Genomic DNA, 20521 nt, shown 5'->3' on the forward strand with positions numbered 1-20521 from the left:
TCCAATATACATGGCAAACAGCCTTATCATTTGTGTGGTTTTACAATACTATTTGTTGCCAGATTTATTTATTTTTGCCAGACTTATCCACTAGTGACAGTATGCAGACAACTTTGAATTACTCACTTAATAGTGTTCTCCAACAAAAACTCTTTTTTCCTCTTTAAATGCTAGCAGATCACAAAATGGAATCTGGGGGAACTGATCTGTAAAAAGTTTCTGCTGTTAAGAGTTTTTAAAGCTTTGTCAAAATGTGTATAAGGAGTACAAATTAGATGTTCAGAAAATGTGTCATGTGTTCTAAAAAGCTGGGGGAAATTAAGAAGTTGAATAAATTAAAAACTAAAAAAAAAAAGTTACTATCCTATGCACACTTATTCAGGAGTAACTAATGGAAATCAATGAATATCCGGCAGCACAGCTTATAAAAATAAAGATATGTGTTAAGCCACCAACTCCACAATGTCATCTGAAGGAAATTTAGTGTTTGAGAAAGCAAAACACAGGAACATTTATATAATTATCCTCTTCTGGTTCCAGACATACATTACTAAAGATGGAATGACAAAATAGATTATAATATTAAAAACAACAACAACAACAGCCATTAGTGTGTTCAGTGTTGCTTAGAAGTAAAAATTTAGTTAAGCCAATTTCATAAATAACAGTATATCTCTGTCGAATGAATTCAGTTAGCACCAAAACAGCTTTGTTTTTCATTTTTTTTAAAGAGATGCTACTGTGCAAATATCACTAATATGACATTTGATAATATTAAGATGATTACAGCTTAGTTAATGGGGTTCTCAATAAAAAAACCACTGGAAAATAACACTCACACAGTATGATCTTTTAAATCAGGAAATCTGACATGCAATTTCCTGGACCTGCACCTTAACACATTATACAAAAACAAAACTCTTGTTATAATGAGAAGGCAAGTTTTTCCTTTAAATAAATTGATCGTTTTAATTGCTTATATTAGGAAATAACTTTTAGTATTATGGCCCATGCCTCTTAATCTAAAAGACACAAAGTACACATAACAGAGCCTTAAAAAAAATTGTTCTGCATATTTACATAATTGTTTTAATTGTAAATCCCATTTGCATTTAGAGCAAGTGCAATGGGGATTAATATTAATAGTTCAAACACCACAAACACTGAAAAAGAAAATCGTCTGAAAGCCAGTTTTACAACAAGCAAAAAACAGACAAATGCTGCTACTTAAGCACAAATACTTTTTGTCGGTTCCCCCCACCCCCAAGTAAACAAAACAAGTTTTATGTGAACAATTGAGAAGCCTCAGAAGAGACACGCATGATGGAACCTTACAATGAGATGGGGGGAGGGGGAAGAAAAGAGAGGAATTCATGTTGGCTCCAGATTCTGTATGACATTCAGTTTGGCTTCTTTATCTTCCTCCTTTTCCATAAAGACATTTAGAATACTATAAAGGTAAGTGTTGTTGTTGTTGTTTAAAAACGCCCTTTAAGAAAGTGTAATGCATTACACAAGAAACAATTGTATAAAATAATGCCTTCACCTGTATTTAAAAAGAACACAGGGATTTTGAAAAATAGAAATTCAAGAGACATGAAGCTTGTTCGCAGTTAATCAGGATTATTCCCATGTTTTCTTAAACAGAAAACTGAATTGTTTTAACCATTATACTAGTTGAATATATAATTGATGCAACAAATAAAAGAACTGAAGTGAACACTAATCATATTTGTTTTATTGATTTACCTCCAGGCAAAAACACTTGAGTGAAGAATGTTCAGATATTTTAGCATCTTAATTTGTTGTTAACATGCAGATTACCTCTGCTAAAGTTTGTCATGAATTTCTATATTGCTTTGGTTGTCAACTGCACATGACAAGTTCAAATAAAATCTTGCATGTGCCTACAAGCCTTTTGCCCTTCATTCACAAGGTACATGGAAGTTTCTGGATGTGGAATTGCAAACTAGAGGCTTTCAATTATCCCGCCCCCTTTAAAGTAAATATAAGGGACTTCATTTCATACATACTTCCTCAGACATTTTGACCATACACACATCTTATAATCCTTCTTTGCATTTTAATAATATTGGATGGCATTAAATCATATCATAATAGTGCCAAATTCCATTTTAATTAATTCAATTAAAATTATGCATGTGCTAAGTGTTTTTTTTTTATAATAGCCATTCACTGGAACACATGCATTGGCTGAAGATATAGCCATCTTTATGTTCTTCTGGGAAATAGCTTCTTGGTGATATACTCATGGCGTCTACATGGAAACATGCTGGTAAATAAAGTTTTAAACTTATGCAAAGAAGAAGAGAGATTCAGCACCTGAGCCAATGATTGAATTTATGAAGCATCTGTATGGCAGTTGGAAAGAAATACATTTGCAGGAAGAAAAAGCAAGTGAAAGAAGATGGCTTCTCTACTATTAAAGGAGTTGGGGCAAAAAATAAAAATCTGCATGTTTAGCTCCTAAACAGTTTTAGTATTACTTTTCCGTCACTATGCAGAAACAACTACTCATGTTCTGTTAGAATACATTGTTACAATAGCAGCATTAAATGTCTGTTTTCTAGTTTTAAAAGTTTTCTACATGTAGGTTTTTAAAAAAATAGTAAGCAGTATTCTTAAACTGCTTACTATTACAAATAAATTCCAAAGCAGATTACAGAGAAAAATATATTATAATCATTTCAATAAAGAAATGAAGACAGTTCTAGCTGTATTAAATAATGAGAGATAGGACCTTATAAAGACAGAATAAAGAACCTATTTTATTTGCTGATAAACAGTTTGTGAATAACACCCAATGATATTTTGTCATCTTCTGTAATCTTTTATGAGAAAGGAGACACACACGTGAAAAAATTTTGTTTTCCTGGTGAGAATTTGAAAAATAAGCATTATACATGTAAAGATGTGATAACCCTTTGAAACAGGTGGTGGAAAAGAGTAACTCTAGTATTTTATAGTAAAAGGGGGATAGCTTTTAGGGCAACACATTTTATAAAGATTTGTTTGATAATATAGATACGTTAATTCATATAAATTATTATTATGTATTTTTGTGTGGGAGTAATGTGAGAAAGAGCAACAAGCCTGACTTAGCGCACCTGATAGCCCAGACTTATTTTGAACCTTTGGGAATTCCCTCCTTTTCATGTGAATTGGTGCAGCTCTCTTGTTTTCTGGTATTCAGAAAACAACAACACTTGGCATCACAGAATTGTAGCACTGGAAGGGACCATAAGGATCATCTAGTCCAGCCCCCTACAATACAGGAATCTTTTACCCAATGTGGGGCTTGAATCCATGAACCTGAGATTACGAGTCTCACGACGAGCTTTACCAGCACTTCCCATTTGCCAACACTGCCAGGGGCTCAAAGCCCCCCACATGCATTCTTTAGTTTTAATGCTTGTATACAACCATGCAAATTTGTATAATCAGTCATTACTTCCCCCCACATTGCAGATGGGAAAGTCAGAGAGGGTGGCTTGCCTAAGGCCATCCAGTGATCCTGTTCCTGTGACAACACCAAGCCAAGCCATGACTTGGCATGAATGAATGTATAGGTTCCTGGACAGAAAACTGTTACTCCTCCATCAGTCCAGCTACTGTGAGCCAGGGCTACCTAGTCAGTTCATAGCAGAGGTGAGATTTAAACCTGCAACTTCCTGATTTGTAACCTGGCCTCTAAGCCACAAGCGCTCATAAAACAAAAAGGTTGAAGGGGTCATTTCATATACATCTTTGTACAAATCTTTGAACTATACACAACTTTTTGAAGCTTGAAAATTAAATCGCATTGTTTTTGAAAGGGATGGTTAAGAAACCATAATAAACGCAGATAACAAAAGCACCCGTGTTTATATCTCTTCAAATTCTAACAACAAAACGTAGTATTTTCCTATAGTCCTTAGTTCTTAAATGGCTCTTAATGGAACTGAGATGAAGGCTGTGAAGTAGCCACAGAAAATGAAGTTACAATTTGGAATGTAAGTTTGGATTTTATGTAAAGTATAAGATGAAAAAGGCAATTACTTTAAATCAGGCATGGCCAAACTTGGCCCTCCAGATGTTTTTGGGACTACAACTCCCATCATGCCCAGTTAACAGGACCAGTGGTCAGGGATGATGGGAATTGTAGTCCCAAACATCTGGAGGGCTGAGTTTGACCATGCCTGCTTTAAATCAATGACTGTATGAAAAGGTGCTTTCATACAAGCGGAAAGCATTCCTGTAAGGCAGGTTTCCCAATTTCACTCTCTATCTATTGAACTCCCTGCACGACCTCCCAGAATTACAGAGAATCCTACAAATCTTAAGAGCAGTTGAAGGCTTCTAGTGTGTAGGAGAGGGTTGATGAACAAATGCTAGACTTCCATGAACAGAAGGTATCTTTCAATTCAACCTAGCATTCAGCTAATATTCAGTTTAAAATTTGTAGGAATGACTACACATTAGTCAGTTTAATGCTAATAATGATTACTGACCACTGGAAAAGAAATGATGATTGTTTTGAACAGTTGTAAAGTGTTTGCAACATTTTGGACTGTCTGAACTGGCAAATTACAATTGCTAGTATTTAAGGTATGGCATTATTCTTCCATTAGGATCTAATTTTCAGTTCAGCTGTACTGAAACAACTGCATCAAGAAAAATGATACATGAATAAGGGCGGGTGTTGACTTAATTTCTATATATTTGGGCTTGGATCCAGAGTTCCTATGTGCAGAATCCCACTTGTGCAATAGTGGGGGGGGGGGGAGTGGAACAGTGTGAGAGGTGGTATGGAGAGGAGAAGTGAATGAAAATTGCCTCTCATGATCACAGTTCCTTCTGCAAATGAAAGAAGCCCTTCCATTCACAGAAGGAACATTCTGAATTTTATATAAAATGTCATCATGACAGCAGGCCACACGAATAACTGTCAGTACTTCACAGGCCACCAAGAAGAGTTTGAAGCACTTTCCAATATTAAAATTAAAGCCACAGGACATCAACATTAGTTCAAAATACAACAACACCACCATAAATAAATAAATAAATAAATAAATTAATAAGCAAGCAAGCATGCGTCCCACAACAGATCTACTGCTCTTGGATATTAATATAATCTAATCCAGCATGAAAATGATGCGAATTTGATTCACAATTACCTGATACAACCCTAAGCATGTGCAACTAGCTATATATAATGGCAGCTTCATATGCATCAAAGCAGCACAACTGGACTCATGTGAGCACTGCAGTGCAGGTGAACATGCATTTAAGATACACACCCATGTGCCTTTTGCACACAGAATTCTGCTTCTCCTGGTTGCCTCACATAATGGGTTCGGGGAGATAATGTTAAATACATGAAACAACAACATAAGTTTAAGTAGGCCACGCTTGGGTAGCTATCTTGCCAAGTTAAAAGGTCTACTGTTCTCCTCATTTTTATCAATGACTATCAAATGTCACCACTGAAGCAAGAAACTGAAAGTTCATGTGATGCCAAAACTTTATTCCAGCCTTGCAATAAGGCAGTTGCCTGCCTGGTCACCTGCTCAGTCTTGCACCTGCTGCTTCTCAGTTACCTCAATTTATCCTGGGATTAGAGCAATACAAGTAAGGATAGGGCAGCCGCAGCTGCCACGCCATACATGCATGTATATTCAGGCAAACGTGAAATGAAGTATTCGTGTAAATCAATGACGCCTCCTAATCTTTTCATGCATCCTTGCCACCATTGCGTAAGTGCATTCACACAGGTGGAACAGCCACAGCAATAAGAGCTAGCAGCCAGAGAAAGTAGCAGGCAGGTAACCCCATCTCAATCCTTATCTGCAGGCTGCTTTATTCAATGACCATAGAAATAAACACATCTTTCTAGCCTATGTGCCCAGAACTGTGGTAGATTCAGCTACCGTTGCATTCAAGCCATAAATATGTGCAAAACTTCTAAACAGTTTTTTTTTAAAACAAAGTGACAACCAGGTAGCTGCTTTTAAACTGAAACAGTATCTCAATCAGTTTTATTTTACTGAAACATTTACTGAATAAAAGCATAAGGAGAAGACAAGCTTTAGAAATTCTGAAAATTATTCCTTTGTTTCTAATTTCAAGAATCAATGCAACTGGTTTCGATTAAACTTTTGCTACATTTTTTTATGTCTGAGAGATTAAAATGGACTTGGAACCAGTTGCAACAAAAAAATTAAGGCTGCAAAAATGTAGGATAGGTCAGTTGTGTCTTAGCTATAATCGCTGCCAGCACCCCTCTTCTTACAGCTCCCAGATTGGAGGTGATTTGGTATAAGGAATACTGGACTTAGCCATTGGCTCCATGGTGCCCTCCCTCTTTGCACAGGGCTGGTTAGAGGACTCTGCTAGAGTTTAGCGTTACTGAACTCTGAATCATCATTACATTCAACCCAGGGGTCCTGGTTTTAAAAAAACTCAACACAGTGGGTTAATTTAATAAGCTAGTTTCATAATAGCACATGTTATCTCCTTGTTATGAAACTTAAGAGAGTTTGCTATATAAACCAGGGTCCCTGGGAACACAAAAGTGAAACTAAACTCTGAAACAGTACTCCTCCCAGCCTTGCAGGAGAATGAGAGGAATGAAATCCTTGAAATTTAAGTGTGTTAACTGGCTTGTTCTTCCTTATCACAGAATTGGAAGGGACCCTACAGATCTCATCTAGTCCAACCTCCTGCAATGCAGGAATATGCAGCTGTCCCTTACAGGGACTGAACCTGCAACCTTGGCGTTATCAGCACCATGCTGTAACCAACTGAGCTAAACGGATGTCACTTCGATAATCAAACTAGTAAGAAAATATTGAATTTGGGAGCGTCTGGCCTTGATCTAAATATTAGAGTAGGAAACAATGTGTGTGTGTGTGTGTGTGTGTGTGTGTGTGTAATCTTGTGAAAATAAATTAGCTAAATGAAATAAAAACTTAATAGTAAGGATTTTGGCGTAGCCAGCCAGCACCAGAAAAGTTCTAAACCACTCTAGGTACCATATCCCCCAAAACAGCTAAACATGCACCAAACTAATTTGCATCTCTCTCTCTCTCTCTCTCTCTCTCTCTCTCTCTCTCACACACACACACACACACACACACACACACACAGATGCAGCATGCAAGCCTCTGCTATCTAAACAGGTTGTACAAATGCTGCCCTTGCTAAAAGGTTGGGCAATCCCTTTCCTCATGAATGTTTTTCTCCAATTTTTTTTCCCTACCCACAAACTAGTGGATGTTCATAAATGAACTGATCTTGTGGTAACCACATAATGAAGGCAGGCTGACTTGAAGCTAGTGGGTTTTAAAACCTGTCTATAAACCAGAATATTCCTAAGAGAAAATGGCTTTATTACTTTGACTGTAGTAAAACTTGGAAGAAAGAGAGAAAAGGGTTTGGGAACAGACTTGGAATCAAAAGGCTGGCCAAAAGGTAGGAACTGCAGCCCTGACTGTGGTGCAGAGCATTATCTGAGGCACCTCGAGGGGACCAAAATGTGAAAGACAGATGCTGGCCTGCTCAAGCTGATTCTGGAGGATTAGTTTCTGGGTGTTTTAAGTGGAAGCAGCTGGGATCCTCTGCAGGAGACTCCCTTGAACGGAAAATGCAGTTTGCAGAATGACAAGTCGATCTTGAATGTTGGCGAGACAGAGAGGCCAATGCCAATAAATTGGAGAGAATAAGCAGCGCGAAAAGGTGGGGGGCAGGGTGGAAATGCTGTTTGCCACAGGTTTCCTGAACACATAATGAATAGCCAGCATCTATAAATGGCAGGGCAAGGAATCCTGAAACAACGGTGAACAGAGGAGTGCAGCTATCCTATAGGCAACACAACCAACAGAAGGCTTGGTGGGCTCCCATCAGGAAACAGAGTACAAGATTTCAGGGACCCAAGAAGAATTCCATCTTCCATATTTAAAGACAGACACAAGAGTAAATTTAAAAACCATTTGACTGCTTTCTCCATTATCTCCCTTCTTCCAGAAACATTTATGTACTATCTGGAAAGTGACCAATGGGTTGTCTAAGAATAGTGTGTTTTAATTCTATTCTGCCAATTTGACAATACAAGGGTGGCAATAACACTGAAGATGATACAACTGTCTGCAAAGCAATTACGCATGCCAAGTTCTATAATCCTCAAAGACCGCCTCTCCCCATAGGAACCAACCTGGAGCCTGCACAATCATCATCTGAGGTCCTTCTTCGTGAGCTTTCTCCGTGAGAGGTCCCGAGGGTGACAACATGAGAACAGGCCTTTTCGGCGATGATTCTCCAAATGTGGGATGCTCACCCCAAATAAGGCTTGCTGGCTTTTGCAAGTCAAAATGCATCACCGACAGCTTTCTATATATTTAAGTAATATATACTTTAAAATAATGTTTGTTTCTGTAATATAAAATAACTTCTGATCTTAACAAATCTTGATGTAGGCATAGGAATAATGTCAGGAAGGGATAAGTTCTATCCACCTGATTGGTTTGGGGATTGTTTATTTATTGGTTACCTGTCATTCAGTGTCATGCTTTTCAAACTAGTTTCCATAAACATGCTGGTTTGAAGCTGTTTTTAAAAGTTCAAAAATAAGAACAATAAGTTTCTGGTTACCAGTGACAATTTGTAGTAGGACAGAGAGATGCTAGTGCCAACCAGCCATCTATGCATACTACAACTAGCCAGAGTTTCTCTTTTGCAACCACAAGACACCTATATATGTACCAAACACATACACAATGCTATGGTTCTTGAAGGAGCTATTATTATAGGATAGTGCACAACAGTTTTAATGGGACAATGATTTCATGAAATAACATGAAAATGTATTATTAACATCAACAAAATAGTATGGTTCTTTTAAAGAGCAAGCAATAGATGGATAGCTAAACTTACAAAATTGAGTGAATTTAAGTAAAATGCTCTCCAGTTCTCTCAAGAATTCAAGTTATTCATCCTCTCAAGCATCCCAGCATCCCTATACATCAAATAAAATCTATGTTGTTGAAAGCAATGTTTTGGTTTCACATAGCAGTTGCTAAAAAGGACTCATATTTATTATTTTAATTATATGCCACCTTTCTCCCAAAGGAGCCCAGGACAGCAAACATATAAGTGATAAAACAAAACACCTAAAATGTTTCTGAAATTGATGTGGGTGGGAACACCAGATTAAGAAAATTTCCTTTTTCATATATTCTACTAAGCATTCGGCAAATCTTGGTTTCCCTATATTTACTAACTTGTTTTCAGTAAGTGCCGTTACCATTACATCCAAAGAAAACATCTGAATAATCTCTCTCAGGGTACTAGTGGTGAGTCAGATTGAACCACCAAGAGTCACTCATTGTTCAAGCTTTGAATTTTTCCATAATGTTGGTCCTTAGGGCATCATGAATTCTCATCCCTTGAATATATTGTTTGTCTGAAAAGGATCAAGCTCTGTTCTCTGACAAACTGGCTTTTTATCTTTCTTTAATGGTTGTAAGCAGCAATATTTTTCCTCACCTGCATCTGATGAGAACAACCTTTTACAGCATCTTGTCCATCACATAGTAAGTCAAATACTTTTGTACCATCACCTTTGTATAAAAAAGAAACCACACTGTTCAAATGATGTTCTTTTCCTCTTCCCTCTAGTCCTGTAAGAACTCAGGGCTTGCAACTAAAAACTACTCTAGAATTACTGCTTAGGACAGTGGTTCCCAGTCTTTTAGGTATAGCAACCTACAAGTCCAGGTTCACTAGGTTTAATGTCCCATCCATTTATTGTCACATGAGCTTTGGACCTTCCAAACTGCTGACTTCCCTCAACAGCCATCGGCTTCATGCCTTTTAATTGCAACATTGACTGTTTTATAACCTATACTTGAGGCATCCCAGCAAAAAAAGGACATATCACCCCTATTAATGTGCAATTTGTTGAAACATTTAGAGTACTTCTAAATATTTAAGAGTTATTCACAGTTTTGTTACAGGAATGTTAAGAACACCAATCATCTGATTGCAGGATATTGCTTCATAAGGTATAAAAAAATTATTCTACAAAGCATCCAGTTACTCAAGGAGCATTAGATACTCCCCCACCCCAAATTCTAATCACTCCTGGTCACACGGTTCACGAACACTAGCAGCAGATCCAGTGGTGGTTCACTGCAGGTGTTTGTACAAGGAGTTGGTTTTAGTGACTGTTGCAGCTTGTCTCTGATGCTCAGGTGCTGAAGGTCGTGCATCAGAGGCAAGCTGTGGGGGACACTCCGGGGGAGGTCCCTGTGCAAGCACCTCGTGGTGCAACAGTGATCGGAACCATCACTCGCTGCCAGAGAGTGGTTCTCAAGTATCAAAATGTAAGACTTTTCTAGTGTTTAGTTGCAAGGGCCAAAACATGCCAACATATCAAAAAAGTTGTAAGAGGTATTCATCATACCAGTTAAAGACTGTAAGCAATCATTATTTCAGGTTTACATATGAAGCCCATGGGCCACAGGTTGAGAAACAGTGCTTTAGGGACCACCTCCCAGTGTGTTTTCTTAGTTTACAACTGCTGTCAGAGGCAATTAATTTATGTGCATTTAAATAGCTAAGCATATACAAAAGCAAGAACCACTGGTGCCCTTTCTCCAGATGCACAGGCTAGAGGAAAAAGCCAACCAATTTGCAAAGGCAGAATTAAGAAATTAGGGGTTTTTTTGTGTGTGTGTTTTTTTAGACTTCTATAATAGAATAATTCGTTATTAGAACACCCTCCATTTAGGAAACAAGTCACACATATTCTCCTTTTTTATGTGCACATCCAAACCCTATTCAGTCACTGGTAGTTAAGGGCATTATTCCAAAATGTTCGCCATGTTAGTCTGTTGAAACAAAACACAATATAGCACCTTAGATGGATCTACAAAAGGGCTGCAAAAACAAGCAAGTTCTTCAATTTACAGAAGCTCTTGTGAAAAACTATGCACAAACTTATTCTCAAACATTTTATGGGCCAACAGAATTTATACATTATAACCTATATTTTCCTAATTCACAGCTCCTTATAAACTACCCTTTGTATGTGAAGAGGCACTGAGCGCGCGCGGGGGGGGGGCGCTTTGGGTGCTGCTTGGCCCTGCCTGGGAGACACGCAATCTCCCAACATCCGCACCATGTATAGCTGTCTCAGGAGAAAGGAGGATTCTACCAAACATGAGTTATTTATACAGAAACGTTTTCTCCTGCAGCTGCCCATGCCTTGTTTGAGGCAGGTGAAGCCACGTGATTACAGGGACAGTGGCAAAACCTCTTTATATATACATTTCCCAACAGTAGTTTAAGCTATTTAAATTTGAAATCTTTTTTGGTGGCAGAGTAACAATCAGAAAACCACCGAAGTCTATAAAGATATCAATCAGATTCTGAATGATAGAAGAAACAGCACTTTTCCATAAAAATTGCTTATACATTGAGCATAGTCTCCTCCTTTTTCCATGAAAGAACAAAGCGTATTTTCTGCCCATGTGAGATTTATATTTTAAAAACAGCAACGGCAAGGAAACTACTAGCAGCCTGCATTTTGTTCATAAAAAAAGACTGCTTCTACAACTGATATTGGAGTCTATGTACATGTGCATATACAAACTCATGCACATAATGCATGTGCCTTAAACACACTTATGCAGATGGAGGACCAATATTTCATGTAATGGCACATACATTGTTACCAATGTCTTGGTTGGGGTTGATTTCTTTATGTAATGGACAATACCACTACACAGAGAACATTTGCATTTGTAAAGAAACGGCACAAGAGGCACTGGTTTAATAATTAAACTTTAATTAGGAAACATACTAGCAATTTCAGCACACGATCTCAGGAGTCACTGGGTACACAATCGTGGTTAGATCCTTACACAGGAAATTTGTGTTACTGGTGTCAGTGTTGCAGTTAATGAGAATGAGAAGTAATTGGGCAAAGAAGTTGCAAGACCAGATTCCAAGTTATATTGCAAACTGCTAAAGACTCTTTACGGTACGTGTAACACAATATGCTTGCTATATTTAATGCAAAACAAAAATTCTTCCATGATGGTCCTCTTAATTCCAGACATATATTTGCCAAGCACAGTATAATTAATTAACTTGTTACTCTTAAACTACATTGAAAAATAAGTAAATGGTTTGGAGACTTTGATGTTTTGCAACCAAAATAGGCTGGCTAATTTTTCCATTCCAGTTCCCATTCCAGTCTTTAAACTATCTTAATCTCCTGCCCTCAGATGTTGACCTTGTAGGAACAAGGGTCATAGGTTAGAAGAGACAGACCGCAAAAGATCTGGACTATCAATTCATGCCTGAAAGATTTCTCTCCTACAAAAGAAACCACTAAAAAGCAAATTCCAAAATCTGACAAAACAAGTCTTAGAAAGCACAAGCCCACTACAACATTTATTGAAACTTGCTGAAATTCTCCTATTTTAAAAATGCCTAAAATGGCTAGCACGAATTTCAACATATTCGTTATAAAATATTACCAAAATCTGCCTTTATACCAGGGGTGGGAGAGGGGGAACTGCAATTGTGCTTTAATAATTCTGAAATCTAATTAAGGTCACTTAATGGGTTTACATGTTTTATTTTCTTCTATTCTGTTTACTGAGGTTTTCAGTTGTCAATGATGTGTCTTTAGAGCTATTTATTTCTAAACAATGGATTCCTTTAAAATGTTGGGGCATTGGGTCAGTCTGCTTATCAGTGACAATGCAACCAGTTTCATTTTAGCTGCATTTTAACAATTATGCAGCTTCTCTTTGGATTGCTTGCAGAAAAACAAAGTGTCTCTCTCTTCAAAACATTTCACCATACTTTAGTTGCACAAATTAAGCACTCCTTCAAAAGAGGCTTAATAAATCATTATAATGCTTATGTTTAAAAATGTAAGACTAGAAATCAATCCTGCTTGGCTCAAGCTAACCCAGCAATCAACTTTCTGGTTTCCAAATTATGAAGAGTTAATTCTGCATCTTGCCTGTCTACTATGGAGCTCAAAGTAGTGTTTTGGCATTTTTTGACGTAGGTCAGGCTGATCGATAGGAGCAAGCTAGCCAGGCCATCTAGTGAATGGGGACTGGAATACAGGCTTTCCAGCATTCTATTTTTCTAATTAAAAATAAAAAAGCAAAAATCAACTCCACCCACACTTTAACCCTTCCACAGCAATTTTGCAAGTCCTCAACACTACGCTTACTCAGTTCACGGATATAACAGACTAGCATGTTAGAGAACAGGGTTCACATAACCAGCCCCATCAACAGAAGCCCACTTGTGTGATGGGACTTTCCAACCTCTCTTGTCCCCCAATATCAGCTCTCAGAGGGTCAGGGGAACCCTCAGAACAGTGGGGCAAAAGAGGGGAATTGTTCCATCTAGCAAGGTAAAATGCTGGAAGAGGGAATGATTGGAAGAGTGAGACATTTAATTCTTCCCAGAGTTGGGTCCTCACTACTACCATGTGCTAAAATTATGAGGCAAAGGCAACCAAATCCACACAAGTAGTTGAATTCCTGAGAGCTACTCCCAATTCTAGCAAAGCAACCTCTTTTCATAGCCTTCTTAAGGAGCCAATTCCCATCTGTTGCTTTTAAGTGAGGTATAAGGAACTGGTGGCCCACCAGATGTTACTAGGCTACAACTCCTATCATCCCTTTTTAAAGTCCCCCGCCTCTAAATATCAACATGGCATTGAATTCTAAAGCCAAAACAGAAAGTGTTTGTGGACATGGATGATTCTAAATTTATATGCAACGAGCCTGCAACAAGTTCCCCAGAAAGCCTCATTTTCTCGCAATGATCTCAGGTGTTTGGTTATTTTTTTCCTATTAGTTCATTTTGTTGTAGCCAAGCTTCCAAGCAGACATTGTCTAAAGCTTTCCGTTTACGAGTTATAACAAGTCTTACTATAACCAGGATCAGAGTTATAGCGTTATTTATACTTCAGCTCTTTTAATCTTCCCTCAAGCAGAGTTAACAGCGCTAACTGAGGGACACGTGGGACCGTCTATCCTGTGATTATTACACTAATCTTCCAGGATACCGTGACCCAAGACCACAGTAATTGATATGTCGCATGACCACCACATATGTTAAAAGGTGCCCAAATTTGATCATATTCCCTCCGACATTAGGACTCGCCCAGTAACTCCCATTATCCTCAATCACAGACCATGCTATTTGGGTCTGATGGGGAGTCCAACAACATCCAGAGGACCACAAGGTATTCATCCTGTCTCAAGAATTGTTTCTTCCCTTTTATTCATGGTGCATGTGGAGAGAAGAGGCTCTCCGCTTTAATTTAGGACTGTTTGTCTAAGTCTTAATCGGCACTGTGTGATGTGTTTTGACCTTCGTATTACAATGTACACTGTCATGCATCTGAAGTGAGAAGTTTTCTGTCTAGTGCGGTTAGGGTCCAGTTTAACTGTCAGTGTGGGACCTGCCAGCAGTGAGTTAAGCTGCAGAAGCTTAAGGGGCATGGAGACAAAAAAATGGGCAATTTGGCTAGAGGGTTTGAATATACAGTAGTACAGTAGTATACAGTAGTACCTTGGAAGTCGAAGGGAATCCATTCTGGAAGTCCATTCGACTTCCAAAATGTTCAGAAACCAAAGCACGGCTTCTGGTTGGCTGCAGAATGCTCCTGCAGCCAATCGGATGTTCAGCTTCCAAAAACAGTTCACAAACCCGAACAGTTTGCGGCATTCGGGAGCCAAAACATTCAGGATCCAAGGTATGACTGTAGTAGGTAACTGCTCCTTTAAAGCCATGCCATTTTAGTAGACATTAATAGCTGAATATACGTTGTGTGAAGCGACAGTGTGAAGTCATTGAAGTGTAAAAAAAACACTGTACTGTTAACCAGATCAGCTTGCGTACCTAATAATCTTGTGATAAATAAATGTAAATGGCTGAATAGTGGCAAGAAGGTTTAGTAGAGCCAATGGGAATGGTAGTTTAGTTTTGTTAGTATAGAATAAATAAATATCTGCTTTCACTCCACAAGGAGTATTAGCTGAATAGGACTTTTGCCACAGGCACAGGGATGTGGATTGTGGCTACTCTCTCCAACATAAATGCTGGCAGATGCAGCTCTATCAATTTGTGATAATTCTAAATAGGATTATTTTTTTAAAATCATCTTTCAACATGCAAGCCATTTAAAGTGCATGTATCAGACATATCAATATGACAGACGAAATCAAAGTAGCCCAGTTAACTTTGATGTAAAGGGTACTGCAGCATTAATGGCAGGCAATGAAACGAGAGCAGTCTGTGGTTTGCTATTGTTTCCCAACCTGTCTGAACTCCATTACATTGATCAGCATTTAAACTGTCCAAAACCTAAAGGGTGGAAAGCAATTCTACCCACCTCTAAAGCCACCGAAGACTATTCTTTGAAAAACAATGTAATTTTAATCATTTCTCATACCCTTCTCTGAATGCACTTCTTGACAAAGGCTCCACGCTATGAGAACAAATACTAAATACTATAAATAAATGTGAATCAAAGAGAAGAATTTGCTTAACGCAGGGGTCCTTAAACTACGGTCCGCAGGCCAGATCTGTCCCACCGGGGTCCTAAATCTGGTCCGCCCGGCCATTGCAGAACCCGCTGCTAAGCCGGTTAGGACTAATGGACTATCTGGGGTGGAAGAAGATAACTAGGTGGACGAATGGATGATGCAGACAGACGCAGACAAAAGACTGGGAGTAAATGGGCACTGTGGGTAGTGTCTGCATCAACATGCACATAGGAAAGGAGGAAATGCCTACATTTATGAGCAAACATACGTAAAATTATCCTTTGCAATAGTATGACTCTGTTTAAACCAGAAATAGGGAACATGTGGTCTTCCAGATACTGTTGGCTAGTTGTCAGGGATTTATAGTCAGCTGAAGTCTACAAACAATGGGAAGCCCACAGTGTAGACACTCTGTTCTGGAAAACAGGTTTATTTATGTATTATAGGTCAGAGCTATAGCTTCTTATGATGGGAAACAAGAGACATCTAGAAAGACTAAGTGCATCTCTGCACCTGTCAAAGCCCCTGTCAGGCGAGGCCAGGTTTTCTTGTGCTAGTGATGGGTCCTTTCATTTTCTTCCACATAATTTCATAGGGTGACTTGGTTTTGTATGTTTTATGCATTTGTATTTTATGCATTGTGATTTTCTATTATTTTTATTGATTATGGATTAGTAATTCTTTATTGTAATTGTTAACTGTTTAATTATTATTTGCTGTTGTTTAATTTTACTGTTTACTATTAGATTCTAACAGGTTATTGAATATTGCTTTATTTGATATAAATTGTTTAATTTAAAGTTCTTGTGACTTTTTATATTGGATATCAGGTTGTTACTATTCACGTTTGATGTTTTATTATTATTTTTATTTGTGTTGGAAGCCACCCAGAGTGGCTGGGGCAACCCAGAGAGATGGGTGGGGTATAAATAAAAAAATTATAATATATATATATTATTATAATTTTAACTTAAAATGGATAAAACACACTACATTAAAGTTTAGTGAAACCAACCATAAACCAACCTAGATCTCTATATTTTCTGTTTTGGCTTTTCCAGAAGCACATTTTCAGATTTCAACACACACAAACGCTCTGCCCATAACACCGCAACAGCTGACATTATCTGAATAATTATTACAGAAATCTACACAGTAGTCTTCTCAATGGGTTCCATTCTCAGCTGAGCATTCTTTCACCACACCTGCCTCTGGTAGGAGCTCTTTCTCTCTCTGCCTTGCCCCCTTCTATCTCTATTCTTAGCCCGCCTGAAGTCCTGAAATACTTAGGACCTGTCATTATTCTGTTGCATAATACGAAAGAAATTTTTTAACCAATATGAGCTAGCAGAACATGCTGACCTCTGCATGTAACACTAAAATTACTTTATGAGCCAAAGACATGTGGCAGGACATATATACAGCGCAGTACATGTATGTGAGGAAAACTAGAATCCATTTCCAGTGCCAGAACCTAATGTGAAATGCAACCAATCATCATGGCAAGAGCGCTCTTACACATATGGAAAGTCCCACAAAGCAAACCCATGCTGTACATCTGGGACAGATTGATCCAACTTGATAATTATTATCAACACTGCCTGGAACTGGCTCTCCCAGGTTTCAGATCAGGCCTCACCCAGTCCTACCCAGAGAGGCCAATGATTGAGCTCAAAACCTTCTGCATGTAAACCACCAAGCTACAGCTCTTCCTCATGGAAGGAATCAGAATATGCCATTTCCAGAATCACAAGTTAAACCATTCACATCCATATCAGCTGCATCTGAGTCTACAGAGAAGCACCGCAAATAAAAGTTTTCCAAAAGAAGTAAAAATAGGGGGGGGGGGGAATATTTACCTATCTCCCTTTGGTTTTCTTTTCTGTACTGTTTTTCCTTTGGGTCGTCTCTCACTTCCTAAACAGGGAATCCCACCTGGACCTGTTACCCGTATTGATTCAAGTCCTTTGGAAGATTTCTTAAAAGTAAATTCCACTGGTTCTCCTTCTTTTAGGCTTCTAAATCCTTCCATGTAAAGCTTGCTCTGTGAACAGGAAACATATTCTTAGTTACCATAAACTTAAGAGAAAATAGAACAATACTGAAGTGTGCCAAAAAACAAAACAAAACCTGACAACATAATTATATTTCTGAAATATAAAAACTGACTCCTTTTATGAACACACTTAGGCACATTTAATTATCTTTTTTGCTTAATTCATTGAAATGAACTTCTAGCAGAACAAAGGGTACCTAGGACACTACACTGCAATTTCATTGTGTTTGCAGATTATATGTGGATTTCAGCAGGGCTTCATGGTGGATGTAACTAAGAATTATTATGGATTTTTTTTTTTTTATGAACAACTGGGTACCTGCTGGTGAAAAACTGGTTCATAAGCTCTAAATATATACACAGAGAAACTCTTGAAAAACACTGGCTAGCTAAAGTGTATTTTAAAGTGTTGCCAAAAAAAAAAGTTCTGGTTCATATTATCATATTATTTATTTAGATAAACAAACAGAAGTGAAAAGACTTCCTTAAATGGAATGTCAACAGTAGAAAAGGTTCACTTTTGAATCTTTCTTATTTAGACATTGAACAGCACTTTCAGAACAAAGGCAAAGGGGTGGAAATATCAATTTTTCAAACCAACGCAACTTCCATACACATCCATAACAGAAGTGGGAAAACCTCTCATGAAAATGGCAAATGAAATCACATTACAATTAATCACCAGTAAATCTATTATGCTACCATGAGTTCAGTATAGATTTTTTTCTTTTTGCTTGATCCATAAAAGCATACATTTTAAACTTATTACTGTTAAGGTTATGAAGCGGAACAGCAATTTCAATGACTTTCTAGGATTTACTTTCATTAGGAACCCTGTCAGTTTCCTAAGAATACAAAACTTAACGGCAACTTCTAAATGAAAAGAATAAATAGCTGGAATGCCATTTACAAACTAAAAAGAATGAATCCTTTAAGCACTGTGCCCCAGTTCTCACACAACACTAAACCATACCTTAGCATTGCAGGAAGACTCAAATACCATATTTTTCGCTCTATAAGACGTACCAGACCATAAGACGCACCTAGTTTTTGGAGTAGGAAAACAAGAAAAAAAATATTCTGAATCTCAGAAGCCAGAACAACAAGAGGGATCGCTGTGCAGTGAAAGCAGCGATCCCTCTTGCTGTTCTGGCTTCTGGGATAGCTGCGCAGCCTGCATTCGCTCCATAAGACACACACACATTTCCCCTTACTTTTAGGAGGGAAAAGGTGAGTCTTATAGAGCAAAAAATACGGTACTTCCCCTTCTCCTCTCTCCAGCATGGTCAGGGAAAGGACTTTGCCAGAATTTAGTTTCACTTTCCCTGAATGCTAGCCAACTTCTCCCCTCACCTAGGCCAGGGATCATGGCTTAAAAACAAACTCTGGTTAAGTTTAACAAGACAGCATCAGAAACCAATGTTTGAAGTTCACGGTTTTTTTGTTTTGTTCTGATCAGAGTTTTGTTTTTAACCCATAATCCCTGGATAATTCAAGGAAAGCATTTCTCCTGGATACGTGAGAGAAGGAGAGGGAAGTGGGCAGCATATGAGCACAAGGTTTCAAGGCAGCTCTTTCCTGTTTGTGCAAGTAGCGCTATAAACCAGGGTTTAATGGCCATATGAAGTGGTGGGTGGGCACTTGGGGGGGGGGGGATGTCTGCCAGTGCTGTGGCCTTGACACATGTGTACCCTTTGCAAGCAGGAATAATGCTTGTGATCGCACAATCTTTGCTTTCAAAGTCTTTTCCTGCCGGGGTAATGTCTCTCCATGCACCACAAAAGAGAGAAGTGTTTGGTGACTGAGGAGCACAGTTTACATGGGGATAAATATAACGTAGTATTTTTTTAAAGGATATATAGGATTTATTTGCAGTTACCTTATTTAACAGCACTTTGAGAACTGCTTCAATAGGTAACAGTTACTTTTAATCTGTTGCATTCACTTAAAAAGATGTTATTGTTGCCTTCAAACTGATAATTCTTGCTTCCAGAGAGGTGGCTACATACCATACCTGCCCTAGTTCTCACGCCTTATGCAAAACTAGGAACCCAATTCTCAGTTTCTCTTCCCTCAGTTACCTAGGTGAGTGAAGGCCTCTCTCTGATCAGGGCTCACTGAAAGTTTACAAGGTAGGACAGTCCCTTAGCTGTCACTCACTGGACTCCGCCACTTGAGGTTGCTACTTTCTCCCTGACAGGCTTGCTTCTGCTTTCCTCTGAAGTCCCTCTTCAGGTCAGGTGCTGGAAAATCAGCCACACAGATGTCACAGTTGTGTCTCTGAAGTCTTTCCTGCTTCCTGTGATCAACTGACATGACAGCTGCTGTCATTCTGGCCAGGAGCTCTCCTAGGCAACTGCTTTGGAATCTCCTGCCTGGCTTCCCTCAGCAATTCTCTGCTCCCATCTGCCTCTTCCTGTACTCTTCAGCCTCTGACCAAATGACTGACTACAAACTCCCCACTACTCACCCTGTGCCTGCCTTTATATCCACTCTACTCAGAACCCTCTAGCCAATCATCTGGCTCTTCCTGGAATTCCAAATCCTTTTTGGCCTATAACCAAACCAATGATTTCAAATGGAACGTCTGCTAAAGGACCTAGCAGAATTCAACTCCTTTTCAATTGCCATATACAATGGTACCTCGAGTTACAAATGCCTCAGGTTACAAATGCCTCAGGTTACAAATGCTTCAGGTTACAAACTCCGCTAACCTGGAAGAGTTACCTCGAGTTGAGAACTTTGCCCCAGGATGAGAACGGAAACTGTGCGCCAGCGGCACAGCAGCAGCAAGAGGCCCCATTAGCTAAAGTGGTACCTCAGGTTAAGAACAGTTTCAGGTTAAAACAGACCTCCAGAACAAATTAAGTTCATA

The 20521-nt window shown here is 38.6% G+C and overlaps 1 protein-coding gene across 6 annotated transcripts in view; it reads right to left on the minus strand.

Moving 5' to 3' along the window:
• The window catches only part of LIN28B (lin-28 RNA binding posttranscriptional regulator B), a 97700-nt gene that overhangs the window by 16672 nt on the left and 60507 nt on the right, over positions 1-20521 (minus strand). For all 6 annotated transcript variants that reach the window (XM_028723054.2, XM_028723055.2, XM_028723060.2 and 3 more), the window contains one exon: positions 17450-17634. In XM_028723054.2, coding sequence (XP_028578887.1) covers positions 17450-17634 — 185 coding nt within the window. The remainder of the gene's footprint in view (positions 1-17449; positions 17635-20521) is intronic.

Source organism: Podarcis muralis, chromosome 3 (assembly GCF_964188315.1).
Source record: "Podarcis muralis chromosome 3, rPodMur119.hap1.1, whole genome shotgun sequence".
Lineage (NCBI taxonomy): Eukaryota > Metazoa > Chordata > Lepidosauria > Squamata > Lacertidae > Podarcis > Podarcis muralis.